Here is a 25,690-nt window from a genome sequence, read left to right on the forward strand (position 1 = left end):
TCTTCATTTTAATGTATCAATGATTTTGTATTTTCTTTCCAGATCATAGATGGCAGTGCTGAACAGCATTCTTACTACAACTCCCTGCAGTACCTCTTTGTCTAGAATTTAGCACGTGAGTTCTGATATAGTGAAAACACATCTTGGCTGCACCAGGCTGCTTCTTATTTTCTAAAATTTATATCCCAATCTAAATGTCCTCAGCTTGACCTAACCATTTCTGACTTAAATATGACTTTTGGTAGGTCATGCACTGTCACAGACCTGTGATCCAGTATATTTGCGTATCTCAGTTCATGAAATTACAACTTGACAGTCTCCACGACATAATGCAAAGCTCATCTCTCTTCAGATTTTAGGTGAACTTTGATTTAACAGACAGAATAGACCAAAGACAGGAGTAATTATAGTTCTGGTGATTCCAATTTTCTGTTCATGCCTGCTTTTGTACACCAGCTTATTTGGAACAAAAAATTTTACCCTAACTTTTGATGGTGTAAATTCAGCCGGTCACAAATGATTATTCAAATTCATTGTGTGACAGTATTTTTCATTTTTTCTTTATTTTTGTCCAATACTTTAGTTAGCAAATGTCTTTTTAATTGTTTGGCAAGACTTAAGTTACATTGTAAAGATGCTCAGGACACATTCAGGAAAGTAAAATAAAGTACTGGTTTAAGTCTCAAATTTGAAGATGGTTTAAACTCTTATAATCGTTAGTAATATTCAGCAGTATCTCACAAGAATAACACAGAATCACTACTAGGGCTAGCATTCCTGTTGGTAACTTTTCCTGGTAAAATACTAATAGACCAGAAGTCTGAGAGGTTATAATCTCTCTCCAATGAAAGACTTCAGCAATAGAAAGCCTTCATTGCTTCTGTCTGTGAACAAAAATGTACAGCTTTCCTTCTCAGTAACTTTAAGCTGTATAATCACTTTATGCTAACCACAAGTCTGTTGTATCTTACTTCTGAATGCACCACAGTATAAAAGTTTTGCTGATATGAAATTCTTGTAATTCTGCCTTTTAGAAAATGCATGCACAAATTATTTTTAAAAATACAATAGGTCAGAGTAAATTCCCTCTAGAGGTGCACAAAGTCATTCCTGGAATTATGTAACAGTTGTGTACTCAGGAGGAATCTATGTGCCTTAACACTAAAAGGAGCTAAATTCTTACTTCATGAAAGGAGTGTAACTTTCTCTAACCACTTAGCCAGTGGCTTATTTTTCCGAGGCAATGTACAATAAAACTGAAGAATCCTTACCATACAGAACTAATTTTTATGTTAATTCACAAACAGATAACCCATAATTTGCAAGGCAGGACTTCCTAAAATCCACTGCCTCACTCAGGTCTTACTGTATTACCAAGTCTTTCCCCTTTTTAACTCAAAGAGTATTCCACAATTCTGCTTGGATAGATTAAATTATTATTTGTCCAACAGTATTCTTGAAATACAGGTTTTTTGCTTAAAGGTAATTTGAAAGTGCACAATTCAGCAGTGCTCAACCAGCTTTTACTCAGCAACACACCAAGCTGAGAAAAAAGGAAAACATTCCTCAGAGAAATATTTAGTTACAAATTACAGCTGATTTCTAAAATCAAATTTGCTTACACAAAATGTATTAGTTATGCTGAACATATTGTTTTCAGAATGTGCTGGTTTTGGCTGGGATAGGGTTAATTTTCTTCATTGTAGCTGGTATGGGGCTGTGTTTTGGATTTGTGATCAGAACAGTGTTGATATTACAGGAATGTTTTCGTTATCGCTGAGCAGTGCTTACACAGAGTCGAGGCTTTTTTTGCATCTCACCGCACCCGACCAGCAAGGAGGTTGGGGGTGCACAAGGAGTTGGGAGGGGGCACAGCTGGGATAGCTGACCCCAGCTGACCACAGGGATATCCCACACCACATGATGTCATGCTCAGCATATAAAGCTGGGGGAAGAAGAAGGAAGTGGGGGGTGGGGGGGACGGACCTTCAGAGTTATGGCATTTGTCTTCCCAAGTAACCATTATGCATGATGAAGTCCTGCTTTCCTGGAGATGGCTGAACACCTGCCTACCAACAGGAAATCATTAATGAATTGCTTGTTTTGCTTTGCTTGCATGCATGTTTTTTGCTTACTTATTAGACTATCTTTATCTCAAGCCACTAGTTTTCTTACTTTTGCACTTCCAAGTCTCTTCCCCATCCCACCAGGAGCGCTGAGTGAGCAGCTGTGTGGGGCTTATGGCTGGCTAGCATTAAACCATGACGCAGAAGCAGGCAATAAAATTATTCAAGATATTCTGAGATTTTTAACTGACTAATGAAAGAAAACATTACTGATGTTATAATACAAAAGGGTAAATGCCATTTTGAGAAAATCCATAGTCACAGCAACTACTATTTTTCCTGTTCATCGTTAGTTGCCCTAATTTTGAAGTACTCTATTCCATGACAGCCTTTAAAATCAACAAATACAAAAAAAAAAAAATTTAGAAAAAGTTCAGAGAACTGAAAAAAGGACAGACAAACAAATACTCAGTTCAGAAACAGTGACCCATACTTAATGGGCTTTTTTTATACTTCTGTTCTGGATAATCTATTTAAATCCAGAATAAAAATATGGGACATATATATTGTGTAGGGTAGGAATTCTATATATCCTAGAGAACAGAAATGTAACATCTGAAATATTGTGTCCAGTTCTGGGACCCTCAGTTCAAGAGGGACAGGGAACTGCTGGAGAGAGTCCAGTGCAGAGCCACAAAGATGATGAAGGGAATGGAGCATCTCCCTTATGAGGAAAGGCTGAGGGAGCTGGGTCTCTTTAGCCTGGAAAAGAGGAGACTGAGGGGTGACCTAATCAATGTTTATAAATATGTAAAGGGTGAGTGTCAGGAGGATGGAGCCAGGCTCTTCTCTGTGACATCCAGTGACAGGACAAGGGGTAATGGGTGCAAGCTGGAACATAGGAGGTTCCACTTGAATATGAGAAAAAACTTCTTCATGGTGAGGGTGACAGAGCACTGGAACAGGCTGCCCAGAGAGGTTGTGGAGTCTCCTTTCTGGAGACATTCAAAGCCCGCCTGGATGCGTTCCTGTGTGATCTGATCTAGGTGTTCCTGCTCCGGCAGGGGGATTGGACTTTATGATCTTTCAAGGTCCCTTCCAATCTCTAACATCCTGTGATTCTGTGATTCTTCTATAAGAGTACAAGAAAGAAAGTTAAGTCTTATATTTATACATGTGTATACACAGTAACTTGATTCTCTTGCCTTGCTGTCATAGTTCAAACCCAGCCAGTGGCCAAACACCACACAGCCTCTTTCCCACCCTCTCCTGTCCCAGGGAATGGGAGAGAGAATTGGAGGAGTAAAGGTAAGGAGACTTGTGGGTTGAGATAAGAACAATTTAAAAAATTAACTAAAATTAAAATAAAAATTATGATGATGATGATGATAGACTATACAAACAAGTGATAAACAGAGCAACTGCTCACCGCTTGCTGACCAAGGCCCAGCCTGTTCCTAGCTAGCAAACCGGAAGGAGAGAAAATCCTGAAATCGCTATTCCAGAAGAGAAAGACGTCTTCCCAGCCAACCCTCATCTATATACTGAGCATGATGTTGTGTGATATGGAATATCCCATTGACTGATTTGGATCCATTGCTCTGGCTATGGTCCCTCCCAGCTTCTTGTGCACCTGTTTCTTAGCAACAACTGAAGACATCAGTATATTATCAACATTTTTCTCATACCAAATCCAAAACACAGCATTATTCTAGCTACTAAGATGAAAGTTAGGTCTAACCCCGCTGAAACCAGAACACTTGCAAATGTTTAAACGCAGTAACGTGTAATTGTATTCTAATATTTTATTTGCTCTATAACCACATATGAAGTTTTATGGAAATATAAATGATTATGAGTTGCAATAATGTGACAAGTCAGATACATTCAGAATGATTGACAATTAATATTATGTTAGAGGCCAATGGGATAATTTCAAAATTGAACTAGAAAAAGAATATGCTACGTACTTACTTTCTCAGAAAGGGAAATACATTCTCCAGCTATGGGAAGAAATAAAGAAGTAGATTAGCTACTGAAGGAGACTAAAGAAACATTTTTAGTGAAAGATAATACTGAAAGAGGTACTGAAATATTCAGAACAATTTATAAATATCCAAGAATTTAGAAATGTATGAACAATCTAGAAATACGGAAATCAACTTACACAGAGAATAGACTAAACACTAGATAAGCAAATAAGCAGAAAGATTAATTTTAACTCTCTGATTTCAGTTAATATTACAATTAAAATACTTAATTGCCAGATTTAATTAAAATATGAGTAAACCACAGCATTTTAGAGGTTCTTATGTTCATATTCTGTGCATGTCTGTATTTGGTTTGTGTGGTGGGGTTTTGGTAGCGGGGGAAGGGGCTACAGGAATGGCTACTGTAAGAAGCTGCTAGGACCTTCCCCGGCTCCAAGTCAGACCCACTTCTGGCCAAGACTGAGTCAGTCAGCGATGGTAGGAGCACTTCTGTGAATAACATACTTATGAGGAGAGAAAAAAAAAAAAACAAAAAAAAAAAACCAACAACCTGCACTGAATCTGTAGCAGGGAGAGGAATGGGATGAGAGAGAAAAAACTCTGCAGACACCCAGGTGAGTGCAGAAAGAGGGAGAAGGTGCTCCAGATGTCGGAGCAGAGATTCCCCTGCAGCCCATGGTGAGGCAGCTGTGCCCCTGCAGCCAGGGAGGGTCATGGGGGAGCAGATCCACCTTCAGCTCAGGGAGGACCCCACACTGGAGCAGGTGGCTGTGCCCAAAGGAGGCCATGACTCTGTGGGGAGACCCATGATGGAGCAGTCTGTTCCTGAAGGACTGCACCCCATGGAAAGGACCAATGTTGGAGCAGTTAGTGAAGAACTGCAGCTTGTGGGAAAGACTCATGTCAGAAAAGTTCATGGAGGACTGTCTCTGATGGGAGGGACCCCACGTTGGAGTAGGGGAAGAGTGTGAGAAGTCCTCCCCCTGAGGAGGAAGGAGCAGCAGAGACGTGTGATGGACTGACCTCAAACCCCATTCCCCATCCCCCTGCACCGCTGAGGGGAAGGAGGTAGAGAAAACTGGGAGTGAAGCTAAGCCTGGGAAGAAGAGAGGGGTGGGGGGAAGGTGGTTTTGTTTTTTTTTTTTTAAGATTTGTGTTTTTTTCTCATTATCCTACTCTGATTTGATAGGTGACAAATTAAATTCACCTTTTTTTTCCCCAAATAGAGTCTGTTTTGACTGTGACCATAATTGGTGAGTGATCTCTCCCTGCCCTTGTCTCAACCCACAAGGTTTTACCTGTTGTTCTTCCTGTTCTCCTCCACCTGCCACTGGAGGGGGAGGAGTGAGTGAGTGGCTGTGTGGTGCTCCTACCAGCTGGGCCTAAAACATAGATTCATAGAATTGTTTACATTGGAAAAGTCCTTTAAGATCATTGAGTCCAACCGTTAAAGCTAACACTGCCAAGTCCACCGCTAAATCATGTCCCTAAGTGCCACGTCTACACGTCTTTTAAATACCTCCAGGGATAGTGATCCAACCACTTCCCTGGCCAACCTGTTCCAACATGACAGTGTCCAAATTTGTAACACTCAAGACTTAATATTAAATAATTTTTTACTTAAGATATTGAATCCAAATTGCAAATTCAAACACAGATTTTTTTAATAGACCTTCTAAATGGAAGTTGCTATAAAACTGTGATTTTTCGTGTCCTGAGTAACACAGCCTTGGGAGGAAAAAAACAACATTCCCAGTCTGTACTTAACATGGCATCTGCTTATAGACATAGCTCTATGGAACTTTTCCATTCTGGAACTCTACCCATTGTTAACAAGCAAAGTTAAGCACAGGTTTTTTAGGAGTTAGAAAATTCCTAAGAGTTTTACATTGTTCCCCATGTTTACTTCTAAACAAAGGCATATTTAAGCACTTCTAAAAGAGTGAATTGTCATTAGCAGGGGACAATGAGTGAGTAAATAAAAGAGATTCACATTCTTCTGTAAAAGATTTTTGACTAGAAGTCAGCAAAAACAGGAAAAGCTCTTTATCTTTTGTGAGACTCCAAAAGCCATGAATGGTTGTAGTTGCACTGTTGTCACAATGTTATTCATAATTTTATTTATATATATATATTTACTGACTGTGTTGTTTTTTCAATGTGTTGGCTAGTACTCATGTAAGAGTTCCACAGCAATAAAGACCTTTTCTTCAGTTCCACATAGCTGCTTTGTAGTGCTGATACTCTTGTCTCTTGGCATGTGCAGAGCACGCTTTAGAATGTCAGTGGGAGTTCTGCATACATATGGAGAGGAGGCTATAGGAGATGACATTTGCCATGTGGCCCTGAGATGAAAATTTTGCCCCAAGATAGTTCCTTCAGTAACTTGTGGGGTTTTTTCCATGGCAGCAGTCACTTTTGTTTTAGCAGAAAACAAAACTCTAAGACAATGTCAAAGAATACCATTTGCCAAGAAACGGTTTGATATGCTGTATTATGTTTAAATTTCAACATTAAACGTAGGCTGAACAAAAATTGATGGCAGTAGTACTACCCTCTGAAAGATCTTTACTACTTTTTTTTTTTCTGGTCTAGGCTTCTATTACACCACACCCAGTTAAACAGACCAATCTTAGAGTAGACTCCAAATTATGATGTTCCACATGCACAGCTATTTGTGTAGATGACATTATTTAACTCTGTTATAATTAATTGATTACTGTTGACTGCCTCTGTTATTATTCTCGAGAAGTCCTGAGGAAGAGGTAACAGCGACCTATAATGGTGAAGCTTAGCAAAATAAAATTTGCATATAAAATGACAGATATAAAAAGAACTTACTGTTTCAATTTCTTTGTTACAGCTATTTTTGAAGCACAAACAAGCTTGAAAGGCAATCTTAGCTTTCCTATTTTCTTGTTTGTACAAGAATGAACTAAGTGATTGACTGCATAAAATTCAAGTTTCTCTAATGAAATGTTTTGTTCTGCTTTTTTTTTGTTTGTTCTTCTTTGCTATTAGCCTGGTAGCCACAAAGGAAACAGACAGCGCAAGATCTCGTAGCATGCCAATGTCGCCATCTGATTTCCTGGATAAGCTAATGGGTAGGATGTCAGGCTACGATGCAAGGATCAGACCAAATTTCAAAGGTAATTTCAAACCTAAACTTTCAGATTTTCAGTATCTCAGTATTTTTCTTACACAAATGCAGTTTCTAGAAGAAATATGAAAAAAATACTGAAAGAAAGAAGTGCCTTCTTTTGCCTTTCTTTGCGATGACAATTCATTTCAGTAGTAATATAGCTTGTCACTAGATTTGAATTGTCTAATAGGGTCTTGCTTTATTTTTTTTCTTTCCTGAAATGTTTGTTAATGGACTACCTTGGACTACCATAGCCTGAAGCACTCCAGAAAGCAAGTTCTGTGAAAGAGAGGCCAAATCCTCATACCTGCCTGATCCTAACTAAAAGAAAGAGTATGTTAATGAGATGACCATCAAACTCAAGAGAGCTCATCTCAGTTACCCAAGCCATCATCTAACTAGATTAATCACTCCTGCCCCCCAGTTCTGCTTTGAAATGGCAAAAGGGACCATCTTTCATTTTGTTCCTCTCCCTGTTCTTAGTTCTCTGCTGATACTGCAGGTTCTCAACACCTGGAATTGTCTCTTTGTGTGTGCCTTTTATGCACTTATCAAAAAGGAGATTCAAACAAGATAAAGGAGTTTAAAAGAAGATTGGAAATCCAAAGTTTGCAGGTGCAATTATTTCCTCTTCTGAGTGTCTTAGGGCAAACCATATCATGCGGGCTCAGGCATGCTACAGTAGAGTATTTAGTAAAGGATTACACAAACTATATTATTATACAAATATACAAACTATTGTACAGACAAATACTACCCATTCTAACTTTTGCAGTCTGGCAGGTTTAGGTAAATTTTACTTTTCTTTTTTTTTTTAGAATGTAGAGAGTTCCAATAATATAGTGTTTCTGAATCTTTAAATCAAGTTATCAGTCTTTAAATTCTCCAAAGTATAGGGGTTTTTTTGAAAGGATAAACCTATTCTGACTAAAAATCATACTATTCTTACTTTGCCTTAGCTGCCTCCTCGTATGCCTATCTTCTTGAGTCCAAGAGATTCTCTTAGCTCTAACATTTCACTATAAGGCAGGTTTTACTCCATGCTTACTACAAAACTTTTCCTTCAAGCAGACAGGTCTTCCTCCTCTAAGTCATCTGTCTCTGCCTTTCTATTTTAATTCTTATTCAGCACTAAATTTAATAATTTTTTTACATCTTCAAGTCCCAGAAACTTAAGTGTTTATGACACTAAAGACATTGGTATTTGCTAGTTTTTCCAGAATTTGCCCAGACTGATTCATAAGGACCAAGTAAGTAGTTTGTCTAATTACTTCCTCACCAGTAAGCCATAAATAGTTGGTGCTGTATATATAAACTTATTACCCAGGATTTACTGCAGCTGGAAATACTTTGCTTTTAATAAGTTAGTGGCGCTGATATTTCGCAGATTATGACAAACTTGCACTGGAAATTCAAACACATTGCTAAAAGATTTACAACAGTGATCAATATTCCTGATGACCATACACAATAAGTCCCTTGGACTTTCCTTGCCAGAGTTACATTGAAGAATGTTCCAGTGTCTGGCTTCCTGAAGGGTTAATGTATCAAACAATATTTTCAAAAGAAATGCAAAACACTATTTCTAAAATTACTTTCTTGTATGAATGGTAGCTCTCAAATTATTTTTGCTCCTTATTAAAGTTATCTTGACTTATTGCCACAGTGTAGTCTTTAGCACGCAAACTGCAGGTTCAACCTAAGGTAAAGCTGTGCTGGGCAAAAGAAGACCTCAGGCAAAGTCTAAGCACTGCAGTTTTTCTTCTTCTTTGAGTCTCCTGAAGTCCTACAAAAAACTGTTTAAAAATTATTTACTTACATCTTAAAAGTTGATTTGGGGATTGAATTTTGGAGGTTGTCATGGACACCATGCAATCACAATCTTCTAATGGGGTTACAGTGAAGAACAGGCAGATGGTTGAGAGATTAGCAAATTCAATACAGTACTTCTTGAAACTATGATTCAAAAGACTTAGAGCCTTGTTTTGTAACTATTGAAATTTAAAGAGACAAGACCTAATTTGACATTGTTCTTTTTCAAAAAGTGCACATTCTAAATCTTCTAGACAGCTACGCAGTTTGAACAAATCTGCCCAGAATGATTCAGATCTATCACTAAGAATAAGTGTCTCCTCAAATTACTTCGCCACTTTCTGGATAGTTTTGTTAGTCCTAGAACAAGTGCTGGGACTTAATACCTTTTTAAGTTTTTAATTTGGCAACAGTGTTTAAGAAACAGAATGAGTACTAATAAGAGAACTCAGATGATCATTTTGCATCATTTGTTCTTTCAATAAAATTCCTGTGTAGACCAGATTTTAATCACCATCTTTCAGTCATAATTAATCTTGGTCAATAACACATAATTTTATATTTTGTCTGAGTGCCCTGCTTTTGGATAAGGAATTCTGCATATCTGTTCTTGTTCAACAGAAATAATAGAGAAGACTGTTGGTATTTATCTAGCTGTTGGAATAAAACAGAAAATCAATAACTCTTGTAAAATCTTTGTTTTGATTGCAAAATATTTTTATTTCCAGTACTTCAAACCTTCAAGGTTTCAAAACTTCAAAGTACTTCTCTTAATCAGCTGTTCCACATCCCAGACTATATCTGTTTCAGCAAATATGGGAAATACTTCATTGTCTTTCAACATTTGGACACAGTTATGTAATCTGTATGTAAAAATTGTCATGGCTCAGAATTAAGCTGGTGTAGAAGAGGTGTTATATTTTTAAATCTGTATGGTCCAGATTGTACCCTTTGAAAATAATCAATTAAGGTGGAAATTTTGGGACTTATATAGGAAAGTGTAAAGTGTTCCTTGCCCTGGTGTTAACAAACAGTATTAAGCAACCATTAATTTAGGAACTTCTTAAGTCAGAACTTAACTCAAAAAGTAATTTAGATAAATATGTTTTTCTTTTTTAATTCAAGTTATACTTGCTGGACATGGTATACATTTCCACTGATAACAAAACTGACACAGGTGATAGCTGACTCACAGTGATTCATATTTCCTCAATTTTGCAAATATTTTTATAATGCCTGCCTTGATATCACCTCAGCCTGCTAGTTTGTTCCTGTTCACTTAAACCGAAATGTCTTCTACAGTCCTCATACAAATCTTACATCAGAATGGGTCCAGTATTTGACAAGGCCAGCAACTGGAGGCAAATGTTGTTACAAAGACTTCATTTAGTTTTTCTGCTCTGACCTTCACTTTCACGGATACTTTTATATCTTAATCATGTTCTCTTGATTTCACCTTCTAGATCTTGGCAGGATTCTATTTTTAACGCCTTGCAGATGGTTATCATTGTTAGCTTTTCTGTCTCTAGCGAGTTTCAGCTCTATTTTTTCCCCCTCTCTCTTTAATCTATGTTCAACTTGCCTGAGTTCCTGTTTTGTGAATATGATGTCCAGTTTCAGTAGCTTCATTTGTTCTCCTTTTTGACCATGTTTTTGGAAGTTCATTTGTACTCTCAGCACAGTATCTTTAAGTGATCTCTAAAATGTCTGCAAGCTGCTTTTAGCCTCTCCCTTTATGTTTTTTTTTAGCTAACTGTTAACTATATTTTTGTAGTGCTGCTTTTGAAATTAAGCACCAGCGCTGTAGTGATTCATGGCTTTTTCTTCATAAAAGCAGCACTTGTTGATATAGCAAACTTACACTTTAAAGCATAGCACTATTTTAACCAAGATAGTATCCCAAATTTGAAATGGTGACAAGTACTACAACATAAAAGTGTCTGAAAGGAAAGCTGCCTTGCAAACAAACTATCTGATATAGCCAGGAAGTAGAATTCTCTCCCTGACAGTTTTTAGAAACTCTGCATTTGTTCTTCTCCCCTTTTTCTTTTTCCCTTGATCCTTTTCAGGAGCTGTCAATGTCGAGCTTTTACTGAATTCTTAGAAGCATTGGATATGCTCAACAGCTCTAAATAATTAACCAAGTATCAAATTTTTAAAAATAGTGTCAAAATGACTGCAGAGGGATAACTCCTTACCTGAGAATTCTGCTCCATAGGTGTAGTCTTGTGTATTATAATGACTGAAGTACATGTAGTGATTTTCTGTTGCAATTGTCATACAATATTTCAAAACAATTATTGCCTAGAGGAAAGAAAGCTGGATGTTCCAAGTTGTGTCCTGTTGGCAGAATTTTTAATGGACGTTCTGATTCTTCAAGTATTTAACATCAGGTTCATTGGTCACATTAGATTTTGCTAGTTGCAAATCACCAGCAGTGACAGAGCAGCTTCTTACTTCAGCGACCCTAAAAAAGAAATATTACCTAAAGGTTTGTAAGACCAGTCCTCAAATTCCAAATACAGATCTTTCATTATTAGTGACTGCTTAAACTGCAAAAAGAAATCAGGTTCTCCAGCGTTGAACTGGGTTATTGATAGAAGAATATCAAGGTGCAGGAGGGTGACAGAAAAACCTTATGATGGAAAAAACCTTGTTGCTGCTGTACACAGACTGAAATTGAAATTGATAAGAAATAATGGAGAAATTAGCATGGTCTACCATAATGCCATTTTTACAGAGACTTTCACAAAAATAATTTAAAACCTTTTCCATGAAGAGATGATTCATTGTTCAGTTATCATGACTGCTCTGCCACTACTGATGCTTCACAAATGCAAGATAAGAGAGAACAACAGTTGACTGAAGGCCCATGGCAACAGAAAATTCAGTTAAAATGGATTCTTAACTATTTTGTGGATTTAAGAGAAATGGGAATAGAATCTAAGGAATTCTTCCTTATCCATTTGTTCCTGTAAGAAGTAGAGATAACAGCAGCAATAATGTATTTCTGTTACAAGTGATGACAGATAACATAAAAGGTAGCAGCTGCCTTGAGTGAAAAAGGTCACTTTTTCCCCTATTTGTTGTAAGAAGTGACACACATTGCTCACTGAAACGCATATGAAAATATTTTTTACTATATATTTCAAATAGGATGTTGGGTTTTTTGTATAGAATCATCTGTGCAAGTTTATAATGAACTTTCTCGCTTTTTTTAATTGCTAGAACTGGCCAGTCAAGTAGTGTCCCTTTGAGAAAACTCAAAAGGGAGATTACTAGAAACCATCCAATTTAATCTTGCATTAAATGAGTTGTGAGTGTAGCATTAGTTCCTCCTAAGTCAATAAAAATTGTTTCATAATGGTTTCTATTTTACAGTCACTCAATAAGCAATAATTCTGGAACAGGGACTGGTTTTTTATTTCTTTTGCAGGCCCTCCAGTTAATGTCACATGCAACATATTTATAAACAGCTTTGGATCCATTGCAGAGACAACCATGGTAAGATATTTTACCTCAAACAATGTTTAAAGTTCAGTTTAAGTATGTTCAATGAGCTCAAATGCTAGCTAGGGCTTCTCTTCACCTGGAACTAAATTAAAAAGAAAATCCAATTCTGAGAACAGAATGTGAGAACATTCAATTTGGCAGCTGATTTTTCTAACAGAAAATCCATTGTTATACCATCAAACACACAAGTAAAAGTAAAGCCAAGGGTTGATTTTTTTTATTATTTCTCCAAAATTTTTGTTTGACAGTTGGAATTAACTCATTATTTTCAATTAGATAGGTATTAGTTTCTATAGTGTTCCACACTTCTAACCTCAAAAATGTCAGTTCACTAAGTTGCTTTGTCAACAATATTTTATAATTTCATTGTATACAGTGCATATGGAGATGTACACTTTATTTTAAAAGTTCTTCTTCCATAAAGCTATTGCACAGAGATAACAAAATACCTAAAATGGTCATCTGATATATAAAATTTGATTATGAATTCTAAGAGTGGGGTAAATATAAATGGATTGCGCACTTTTTGCACATACACTTACAATTTGTCTATTAAAGAAAGGCAGAAGATAGAGTACAAAAAGACTGGAGATTTTAAGGAAATAAGGAGAAAGAGAGGTCAAAGTCTAAAGACAGTAAAACTAGATATTGAACTGTGAACCAACAAAAATAACTCGGATAATCTAATTTAACAGGGGAAACATATATGCTAATAACTTGGAGTACAGGTTTACATATTAAAATTTGGTGACAGAGGAGATATGGGCATTCATTCTCCATACAAGTGTCTCACATATTTTGAAGAAAGGCAAATAAATATCTTCAAAACAGTTACATGGTAATTTGGAGACAGAGAGGGTTAAATTATGGAGAGATGAAAGAAGAACTCTGGGAATTTGTAAGATCCAAATATAGTAAATACTCTGAAATTCCAACAATTTCAGGGGTCAGGATACATACTTGAATGACAGAACACAGGCTAAAAATAATTGGCCTAGCCAGCAACAACAACAAAAAAAAGACAATAAAGTAATAATACTGAGCAAAAGCCATCCTTCAGAATTACCAGTAAAAGCAAAAATAAAATCTTTGCTTATAGCCAAGGGCCTGTAATTAGGAAGTCAATAACATAAACGTCAAATATTTATGCCCCTTGTCTCCAAAGTGACGTTCACATCTGCCTCATCATAATCACCTTGGATCATAGCGGTAAACGTTACTGAGAGAGGGAGATTATTTTTTTCAGGTAGAAAATTACTTCAATTTGTATTTGGGTGCTTTGCCAGATTGCAAATCCCAAACAGATCGACATGGCATCCAAGGAAATTCATTCAGGTTTGATCAGAGGATTAAAAAATGCCTACATGATTAGAATAGTGCTTCACAGCCACTTTTTAACGGCTGGATGGGTGAATCTGGTACAAAGCAGGAGACAGACCACAGGGTCAGTAAAGTGCAAAGATCCAGCAATTAGATCACTATAAAAAGGATTATATGGAAAAATAAAATTTCTACCACTTAAAATAAATTGTCCTGAATTTGGGAAGAGGGTGTCTGAGTTCACATCTCAAGTGTATTTTCTCCCCGAGAAATTTAGAATTATAATAATATCCTTTCAGGACAACATAGTAAGTTGGTATAATACTTCTATCTTATAATGAAACCACATTCTGTTCTGTGTTGCCTTGAAAGCCAATTAAAACAGTTGAGACAGACCACAACCTGATCTGTAACAAATAGTTCCAGGTAGAATGTGAGAGAAAATACCAAGCCTGGTCAGAACCACAGGATTTTTCATTCTATCAATTATATGCATCCAAAGACTGTTTGGATCCAATTAAGCAAAACTTTGACCTTAGGACGAATGCTGCCTTCATAATGCTGGTGTTCTGTTTATAATGCATTCACTGATACAGTTCAAAACAGACTTTTGCTTATGGTCAGCAGCTGTTGACCTCTCAGAGACTCAAATCTTCCTTTGCACAAGATCAAACGTTTTTATGTAGATAGGACTTTCAACTATGTATTTTAGATTTACTTCTCCCCAACACTGAAGATTAACATCTTCTAAAAAATATGAAAATCTTTCTATCTTAAAATTACAAACAAAACCATCTTGCATTATTTTACAAAATGAATTTCTGCATTGTTGAACAAAAGCCAATTCACTGCAGTTCAGTATTTTACCAATTGTCACTCTCTTACCAATTTTACTTACTGTAATCCTTGAAATTCAAGTACCTATGTCTTAATATTCATTAAAAATCTTTATGCACAGAATGACTTATTAGAACAACTTATTAAACTCAACAAGAACTTTCATATTCTTGAAAAATACTTTTTTTCAAACTGTAAACAGAAGAGCTTAAGTAGGCAACAAATGCGAAATAAAACCTGGCCACTAAGTGGCACCTCGAAGCTCGCTACTATTTGAAATTACCAGCAGAATAATGGGATATTCATACAATCTATTAGCTTTCAAGAAGTCTGAGTATCAAGCCACACCATTCACTGTCCTTGTGATTGCTCTTGGCACTGCCATTCTCTTTCTCCCTGTTTCTCTGGCTCTCTCACTGATAACCAAAATCTTTGAGCTCCCTCTACTGCCTCGGTTATGTATGACACAGTAAATATTTTACCTCAAACAATGTTTAAAGTTCAGTTTAAGTATGTTCAATGAGCTCAAATGCTAGCTAGGGCTTCTCTTCACCTGGAACTAAATTAAGAAGGAGAAGAGATCTTTTCAGGTGTCTACTAAGAATGAGACCAATTGGAGCTGTGCATAAAAACATGAGGGTCAAGTATCTGATTTAACTGCTAAACTGTAAAAGATGGTGTGGCAGATGTATAGGTTGGGTGATGCTATGCATAGAAGAGGCTAGTATAGATGATACCGCACATAATGGTTTTCAGGTACCAATAAGCGACCAAATCTGGGGAAATCTGGTTCCCTACTAACACTGAAAATCATCCTTACACAAAAAATCAGAAATTAGAAGAAATAATCTCACTGTGTTTATCTCCTGGCCTCTGGGAACCTTACGAGGATGACTATACTATTCTATACCTTTTCCTAACCTTCTCTTTCTGTGTTATGAGAACATTCCTGTATTTTTTCCTGGCATCTGTAGTGGAGTTTTTCTCAGGAAATAACTCCAGCCATTTGATCTCCTTTCATGACTCTGAAAAAGTAAAGGAAATGTCAGTTTTTCCTTTTTGAGTCTTTTGATGATTTATAAAAGATTCAGAAAAAAATAATAGACTGTGTGTTGTAGTTTTGCAGGTTTTTTTGTTTATAGTTTTCAAAATCAGGACAGAGTGTTTGGATTGGATCATTCTAGAATTAAATTCCAGGAATTTGTGAAGCAAATGGGCTTTGACTATGATGTTTGGTTTAGGTTTGGACTAGAAAAAATGGCTGATCAAATTGATTTTTAAAAATCGCCAGAAGCCTTGCCTTTGCTGGACTTGATAGCCTTCACAGAAGCTTATGACAGGCTTCCTTCCCTGGCCCCTCAAGCCAGTGGTTTTTCTACTGTTTTCAGAAGCAACTCTAAAGTGAGTTATTAGGAAGCAGCAGCCTTCATTCCTTGGGTAATAGAGTGTGATTATGTTGTTTGAAAAAGAGGATCAGTTACAGGGATGGCTTCCACATATTTCGTATGTTTGAAAGCCACCATGCTCAACACGGATATGCAGAAAAACAGAAATACAAATTATGATTAAAGACATGTCATTAAAAATGAACAACTAATCTTGTCTTACTAAATATTTGGTTAATCTTTCTTGTTTGTCACTGTAAAACATCTACAAACCAACTCAAGACCAAGTCTCAGGTTTGTTTTAGACAGCATCCTGAGGCCAAATTCTGCTGCAAGCTCCAGAGATATAGTGAGGTCTTACCTAATAACAGAGTGCATTTGTCTGAGAAAATATTGGAAAAAACAGCAAGGTCTTGTTTTCAGGTCTCAAAACCTGCCATTTCTAGATATCCTTTCAATGATAAATGAAGAAATTGAGACTTCCTTTATGAAAGGAAATTAGCTCATGCAGTCAACATCTCTAGATTAACTGTGAAGTTACAGTCTAGAGTAAATGATCCTGTGAAGATGAAAAACTGCTTGAAAAAGTTTTTGACATTTTCAATAGATTCAGATGAAAGTACTGTCAGAGGATCCAACTCAGTGTGTATTTGTAGTACTAATGGAAATTTAAAAGGGATGTAAGAACTGAAAAGGACTATGTTCTGTGCATGAACAAGTCATAGGTCGGAAAATATAACAAGTATCTACACTAAAGCAGAAGTTCAAACTGGCAGTTTTCACTGACAGAAACCAAATAATGGGCACAAACAGAATAAAGGTGTGGTCTATTTGCAAAAACAGATGCCCTTTAAAGCAGAATCTAGAAACATAATATACCAGAAAGTTTCCACAATTAAATACTAAAATTCCCATTTCAGTTGTTTTGACTTGTAGACTGCATTAATTTTTGTGGTTGTGACCCATAATTTATTTCAAGATTTTCTGGAAGAAGATGAATTGGAATAGGTTTTATATTTATCCTAGTAAGGCTTGGTTGCTGAGTCACAGACAAGTTCTGTAATGCCTTCTGGAACTTGGATCTGAAATTCAATGGCATCTTTATACACTATGGAGAATAAATATCTAAGTCATAGATATTCATTTAAAAAAAAAAATACTGATATAAACAGATCATCTAGATCTTAATACCCTTTGTTATGGTTTTTCCCCTGGTTAGCAAAACACCACAACAACTGCTGGCTGACCCTCCCTCCTGCCAGGGATGGGGGTGAGAATTAAAGGGGTAAAGGGAAAAGAGACTCATGGGTTGAGAGAACAGTCTAATAACTAAATTACAATAAAATTGAAAAGAGTCATTATAATAATAATAGTAATATATGCAAGTATACAAATGAGTGATACACAGTAAACTGCCCACCACCCAAAGACTAAAAGGACTTCTGGGTAATCTGAACTTATTCCCCTGTTTTAAAACATAAGCAGTCTTTATATTGCCAGACCTTCCAGTCAGTAGACTTCTTTTCCAGTTAACAGATTTTCAACATGTAAATGTAGAGGAGCATACGAAAGCTAATTTATTGGTATAACAGGATTAGTTAAAGAAGATTTCTAGTATGTTTTCCATCTACAAATGTCGTGTGCTACAATATATGGGCATCTCACAATCTTCTTTTTAGTTGCTGTATCTTCTTTCATAGATTTAAATTGAATGAGGGTTTAGCTACTTGACTCCTAGTAGGATTGAAGGGATAGAATACTGAAAATTTGATGTTTCTAGTCAGTCTTTATTAGTTCCCTATTTTTCAATGTATTTTCCATATTTTTGTGAATGCCATTAAACTGGCTACTCTACAGTTTCACAAAATCAAATATATAAAATATGTAATTTGCATGTCTTGATATAATGTATGTTATATATAACATATAGTGCATATGTATGTAAAAACACTTTTCAAAGTATGTGTTCATACTTGACAGTGCTTAACTAGTTCATTTTGGATCATTCTACTGCAATTTTTAAATATTTATACTATACCTCACAGTGTAACAAGAATGTTTCACAGCTTAGAAAAATGTAGAGAAAACATTTCAGACTACTGTTCTGGTATGACTGTAGTATTATGAACCGCAGTATTTGAGATCTATCAAAATAAAGAAGAGATTGGCTTTTCAGTGGGTAACCTCTACTTCCAACTACTTCATCATGGACCTAGTGGAAGCCCATGAACTTAGCATTTCTTCTTTTTCTCTCTTGCTACTCATCTAGACCCACATGCACTGATTCATAGAATTAATCCCTCCACGAAAGCAGCAGTTTAGCAAAGGGATGCTGAATTGAGTTTGTGCCTGATCAAGTTTTATTTAGTTGCCTAGGTGCATTTAGTGTTTTTAGATACGGCCTTAATAATCTCTAGGAGTCCCTTGGATATCTAGGCTGACAGAGATATCATAGGATTGCAGGAGATGTGCATCCTTTTGAACCAGCAGCCAAAAGGCAAAATATCTTAGGACTTTCCAAATGCCACTAGTTGTCTTTGTGTAGACAAACAAATTGTTCCCTTTCTCCCCAATACTGGTGCAGTCCAATTCCGTATTAACTTTTCTGTGTTCCCATGGCACCAGTGTAGAGCCTCTAAAACAACATGATTTTCCTGACACACTTCTTGGTGCTCTTCATGCCTATCAGCAAATGTAAAGACAGTTCATATCTGATCAAGTTTGTTTAGAGAAATATCCCTTCCCACAGCCCATTTTAGCAGGTGTTAAGCTGATGGAGTTAGAATGCAGTGCTTCTGGACTTGCGCTAGTTCAGTTTTACCTTTTATTTTACTCTGCCTACTCTATTCTAGACAATGTCATATTTACCTACCAACAGAAGAAAGGCTGCAGTGAAAGTTAGTACTGAATTCCCAAATTCCTACTTTATCTAATTAGGCTATATTTCCCTGAGGAGAGGAAACAGAGGATGATTTCAAATATATGTTTTCAATGCAGATTTCTATTAGCCCATTCAGTGATTCATGGAAACCAGTCAGATTCTAAGTGCTAACATATAAAATGAATTAATAATAACATGGCATATATAGCACCAAAATTCATCTGAACAAATTAATAATCTCAGAAAGACTCAGCTTTTCACTTAGCAAGAAATACCTTCTTGTTTTAGAGCAAAAACATCTTTAGGGACACATCATTTGTCTGCAAAAAGAAAAAAAAAAAAAACAATCTTTCATCAACTGAGAACATGCAAAAGATCAATGAAGACAGAGGCTTAGTGCACGTTGCTTGTTCATGTAACTGTCATGTCCATTTTCATCTAATCTCTTATACTACTGCTTGAAAGTGCAAACATTTTAAAAGCCCCTGAGCTAAAGATTAAAAAAGCAATTACACTGAACAAGTTGCAAGATGTGATTTTAGTGTAATGCATTAAGAGTTGGGAACACACAACTTCCATTAAGAATGGAAGCAGTATATTTAATTTGCAATGAATAAATATTCCAGGACATGCAGTCAGAGCTGTGACAAATGTTATTATACAGTATGTCAGTACTGTGTTTTGATTTTTTTTTAAGAGTGAACGTCCTAGATATTAACTAGGTTTGACTTTTGATATGACAATTATTTGTCAGCATAGAAACTAAAATCCAGCCATTGCTACTGATAGTAAACCAGAAAAGAAAAAAAAAAAACCACTAAAATTAACTAACCTGTCCGTTTTGCAATGTTTCCATCCTAAAGCCTATGGAAAATAAGTATATTTTGTAGCACATTGTTGAATTCAACAGATTTTGAATGTTTTGTAATAAAGGCAAGGGATCAGAAGCTAAAAATCAAGGAGCCCTCACAGAATCTACTGCCTATATTCCTGTTTCTCACTGTGGGTTGACTGACAAAAACTGAAAGCTTTAATAAGTACTGAAAGTACTAGTAAGCATCCTGTAAATAACCCCATACTTTCAGTAGGGGCAAGACTGAATTGGAGTAGTGACAGAACAGTTCTCATCCTCCAAACCATTAGCAGTGATGGTGAATGAGATATTACTCAACCCAGAAGAAAAGAAAGCAAGCAACATTCATCTGTCCCAGGCAGAAGGTTGACAGAGGCCATACCACTGCAGAATCCAAGGTTATGAAAGCAGGTGACACACCTAGGAAGAGCACTTGGTACATGAGTAGTGTATATACTTATTTGCTGAACTCTGAATTTTGATTTTGTAAGGGAATCTGAGACATCTGATATTACGGGTAACAATTTTGAAGTTCTAGTTTTGGCTAGTTCTTCGCCAAGTAATTCTAGTCCTATTGACTTCATTATGAGTATTGTTGGTCAGTTACTGGAGCCAAACTCTGCAAAGAAATTATGCAAAATTTAAATACAACTTTAACAAATCTATTCACAGGACACCCACCTGGACACTTAGTAGTTCAGAAGCATAAGAAAAACAAAGAAAAGAAAATAAAAACCCCAGAAAGACTAAAAATATTAATGAACACCTTAAAAACTGCTTTTATACATCCATGGCCAAAGTAAGAGAGAGCTCTTCATCCAAAATCCATCAGCAGTGTTTTCTGAATAGCTCAAATGATTTCCCAAAGCTTCCTGACATCAAAGGCAAGTTAGCCCTTACCCAAATCCCCAAACCATCTGGTCTGTCCTATTTAATAGAGGGGGTAAGAGCACCCACCATTTTCAAACTACTCTAGGATTAGAGCTTTTATCCAGGAACCAACAACCCTTACTGCTCAGCCTGCAAGGGCTAAAATCTAGAGATCCTAATCACTAACAAAGTGCTTAGCCAGCTAACTTGAGGCAGGCCTAGACAGGGAAGTTTTCCATGTCTTCATGTATGGAACCGCATTCCTCCCCTAATACAGCAAAATTGCAAGAGTCACAGGATTAGAAAGAAAAATTGCAAGAGGTAGGCTTTCTCCTAAGGCCCACTGATGAAGGCATTTGTTTCTCAGGGAGGAATCCTGTGGTTCTGGAAAATTCACAAAGTTGCATCTTACTGAGGGAATGGCACAGTCAGTCTCTATGGGTTCTGTAATTCCAGAGTGAGAACAATAGGGTCATCATTAGTTTTACCCACAACCAAAATCAGTTCTGGAAAAAGAGCTTCCACCTATGCGATTATCTAGGGACAGGTCATCAGGAAGAATCCTGTAAATCATACTCTTTATCACAATCAACAGCGTACCTATATTGCTTCTCATAATGAATGCCCTACAGCTATTCAGTACAGAAAAGCATGTTCTTAGGGATGTTTGGCATTAGTCAAGTCTTGTTACTCTGACACAGATTTGACATGTCAATTAAAGTTAAGTACTCAGCGACCAGTTTAAATCACAGTTAATTTCTCTTTAGCTGCTGCGGTAAATCTCTGACAGATTAATGCATTACAGTTAATGGTGGAGCATGGAGTCTGTTGCAAGTGCTTTTTACTCATTAATTGAACAGTCATACAGCTTAAATATATGTGCTATCCTTGCTGCAGTTCAAACCTGTAGTGATCCAAAGATGTAATAAAAAAAAGAGTACTCTTATTTGCAACATGACAGTGAAAAGATCACCGGTGTTTATCAGCATGATACACAAAAGGATGAACCATTTCAGTCCAGACTAAATTTATTGATAATTAAGGATATTCTTGTCCTTAGATTTAAAAATGTTTTCTCTCTCTAGTATTTACCCTTTTATATATTTACTGATAGCAATCAAGTCATCAGTCAAGTCATAACACAAGTCCTTTGTATCATCGATTTAAAGTAATCAAACTTTTCCTGTCCACTCTCACAGAACTGGCTATCCTGTCCAGTCCTATATCATCTTTTTATGCACTTCTATATATTCCTTTTCTGAATATACATGACTACAGATGAGGCCTCGCCATAAATAATCTCAGTAATCATGGAATTCCAACTATTAAGCATGAGGAAATACAGGGGAATCCTTCAGATTACGCAAACTATATTTACATTTCTCAAATGTCAGTGTGAATTTCAAGGGTCTTCTCCTACTTTGATTTTGCAATGGCATTGGTAACCTGCATGGAAAATGACTTACCAATTTGAGAGGCTTACTTAAATTTAAATACTTGAGTTCTATACTAGGGAAATTTAATCAAAGCCATATTGAAATAATTAGCTAAATGACTTTTGGTCCACTCTGAAATTTTCAGATATGCAAAGGAAAATTAAGGAAACTCCATCAATTTAACTAAAGTAATTAGGTTACCTGAAGTGCAGTCATAGTGCTTAGGGCCAGTGAACAAATTTAAGATGGAAAGATGTTATTACCACAAAGTACTAATATGCCACAGGCCATCCTGTCTAATTATACTAATCAACGTGGAAATAAAAAGCGTGTCAAGTTGCATGTTTTTCAGAGGCTGAGATAGCAACTTTTTAAAATCTCACTAGTAAAAATTAAAACTATTAATGTTGTAATCTGTAACGTAAACAGCTTTTCATGTACATCAGTGAGAACGAGAAAGCAAACTTGAGGGAAGGCAACTATAACAAACAATCTGTATCCATCAAGTCCCCGCATTTTACTATTTTTGTATAGGTTTAACAAAACCCCAAATCATCCTTCAGTTTTTGTAAACTTTTCTAAAGTAGAAAAAACAAAACAAACAAACAAAAAAAAACCCCAATTAATTCTAGCTATGATAAACCAGGAAACCACATGTTGTAAGGGGAAAACTTATCTTAGAAACTGAAAAATAAAAATGTTAGTATTATGTTTTCAGTGCTGTCCCATAGCAGTAAGAAGTTTATTACCATACTGGATTACACTCATCAGGTTCAGAACATAACCATTTTCTGGTTAGTTTTTTATCTTCCAGTTGTGGATTTAGTCTTAAGTCTAACTGTTATTTTCCACAGTATTACATAAAAATTAAAATAATAAAAAGCAAAATTGCTAGGGGCTTTTAATTAGCCTGTTGCAAGCAACCTATTTAACAAATTACATCAAGATTGAGAAGTCAAGGTATTTTGAAGATAAAATGCATAAGGCAAACATAACATTTAGTACAATAAAAGCCAAAAATGCTTTTCATTCACCCAAGAAAAAAAATTGGAAAATGAAGTGACATATGCTCTACAGCATTTCTTTTTAGGTTTGGGTACCAAGGACGTTATGCTGAACACCTGATAACTCAGCACCTGATAATTTTTGTTTTGTGTATGACCACATACTTTCATTCCCCAATAGGGTGATAAACAAATCCAATAAAACAAATAGTACACTACAGTTACAAAGTTACACTTAATTTGAAATGGCTTTTCAACACATTAGTTACTTTTTTTAGGCCAGGATTCCCTTCAGTCTTATTCTTCCTGATACATATTTCTCTCCCTTGTAACCTCTACCAAAATAATTTAAATTATTCCGTTCCCCCACGCCTCTCGTAGTTCCCTCTAGTTCTGCCTTCCTTTTACTCCAGGTCACCCCACTAATTTTCATTCCTCATTTCAGCCTTCACGTAAGCACGTCTGCCCAATATATCTGTGAAAACTTCTTAGGTACAGAGGATCATAGTCAGCTTTCATTACAACAAAGTAAATTCCAGTGAATGCTACTGTCTGCTCCAGGATTACGTCCAATGGAGCTGTTAGCAACAGCCGCAGAAACCAGGAAAGGGAGAATTCTAACTATGGAGGGGCTATTAGTCTGTGCATGCATTTAGTCTACAAATACGAGGCCTTGTTCAACCTGTGGTGGATTTTGAAGCACTTGCAATACATGGGCTTACTAAAATTAGTAAAAATAAGTTCAAACAACTCTCTACATATTTCCTATAATGTGGTGGAAACTTAATGAACAAATCTATATTTTAGACATCAGTAAATGCACCTGCTTAATATGCTGTTTTTTACGGCTTCACCAGAAACTCAACTATTTTTCAATACAGATCTTTAATGGACATGAACAAAAATTGCCATAATTATCAGTTTAAAATAAAATTCTTCACAAGAACAATATTTCTCATAGCACCTTTAAATTTACTCTTAGCAGTGTTCTTGGAAAGTCCGTAAGATTTCCATATTAAAATTTATGGTGAGCTAGAACAAATAAAGAAAGAATCATTTGAGTACATTATGTAAAATACAAATCTAGAATTCACTTAGATGGATATATTAGTCAAAATTCTGACAGTATTTGGAACCATAATAAGTAGAGCTCTGGAAGATTACTCACCTCTGCATGAAAATTTGATTATTTGGTTCAAATGACAGCATTCAAAAATTATGACAGCAAGTGATAGGCAATGTTCAAACGAAAGGCATGTTTTAGAAATTTTATTTTATATATCTCTCTTTAAGATCTAGAAGGATTCCACATACAGTGTCTATTAAAAATGCATTAAAGTAACCAGCAAGAGTCAGGCAATTAATGTCTTGAGGCTTTGTGCAAAAGTTTCCATAAGGCATTCTAGCTGTATTCTGTATGCTATGAGAATATTGCTCTATCTGTATCAGTATAATGAAGAAGAAACCAACATACTCTGTAAGTATTTTAGATTTCACTGTGTACTCAAAATTGCTAATAAAAATTTTAATACTGGGGCCCGTAACAGCCTCAGCATGGAAAGCAAAGAGCAATTACCTGATCTCCCAATTTTGATTTTACTGAGCCCTATGAAGATGAACAGCATCCTGACCCTCTAAGAAAGTTCACCCTGTGGCTAAGGGTTTCAAAGGACAGTGGAACAAGTGCAGACCCAGAAATCAGTCTCATTCTGCAGAACCAGGGCACAGCAGCTGTTCAGACAATGGCAGCCCCGGGGTTATAGAAGTGGCTGTGGCAGTCACCACAACTTAAATTATGATTTCTCTCTCCCCTCAAGGAACCTCCCCAGCACAGAGTTACTTGAGTTAGGAGTCACACCTCTGGGCAAGCAGCACAGGAGACTAGCCATCCTTTTGTAGGAAAACAATTATTTTAAATCCCAATTATGGCAGTCTAATTCTGGTCTCAATGCTTGTATCAAACAATCCTGTCTGTTTAAAGCAGTTAAGCCTTGCATTGCTCACACCCAGTGAGCCAGGTTTAGAGCTGATGTTTCCTTCAGTGCAATGAGTCCACATGTTGGGACAGGCAGTAGGCTCCCACATCTGGCTTCTTCCTCACCTTTTAATTTTATACAGGAATTTGGAAGGGGAACTGGTACTACATGGTGTTTGGGTTATCATGCAAAGAAATATGGGTATTTCAGAGGGTGTTATACCCTCTTGCTGCATGGAAGACACCAAAAGCTCAGTTCTATGAACACTGAGGCACAAGCTTTTCTAATGGTTTTGGCCTATTTTACGAAAAAAAAAAAAAAAAAACCAGCTTATTTCTACATCTGAAATGAATCCCTGGCTCTGGTTTCATCACTCCATGATACTAGTTATGAAAAATACCAATATCCTCCCTTAAGAACTTTTTATGGCTCTTGCGGCTGTCAGTAGCCATGATGAAAAGGAAGGGAAATTTCTCGCAGTCTTTTTCTGAAAAGGAGGTTAAAAAATTAATTAAATTAAAAAATAATATTAACAAACCCTATTCTTTTTCCACCTGGCATTTAATGTTATATGCTTCCATTTGGCCAGTGAGCCTTTTTCATT

At 36.4% G+C, this 25,690-nt stretch overlaps 1 protein-coding gene across 1 annotated transcript in view; it reads left to right on the top strand.

The window, feature by feature from the left end:
• Nucleotides 1–1,693: 1,693 nt before the first annotated feature.
• The window catches only part of LOC104472047 (glycine receptor subunit alpha-3), a gene marked incomplete at its 3' end in the record, with an annotated part of 54,038 nt that continues 30,041 nt past the window's right edge, over nt 1,694–25,690 (top strand). The window contains exons 1-3 of the mRNA XM_010087582.1: nt 1,694–1,709; nt 7,087–7,206; nt 12,448–12,515. Coding sequence (XP_010085884.1) covers nt 7,122–7,206; nt 12,448–12,515 — 153 coding nt within the window. The remainder of the gene's footprint in view (nt 1,710–7,086; nt 7,207–12,447; nt 12,516–25,690) is intronic.

Source organism: Pterocles gutturalis, unplaced genomic scaffold (genome assembly GCF_000699245.1).
Source record: "Pterocles gutturalis isolate BGI_N339 unplaced genomic scaffold, ASM69924v1 scaffold17606, whole genome shotgun sequence".
NCBI lineage: Eukaryota > Metazoa > Chordata > Aves > Pterocliformes > Pteroclidae > Pterocles > Pterocles gutturalis.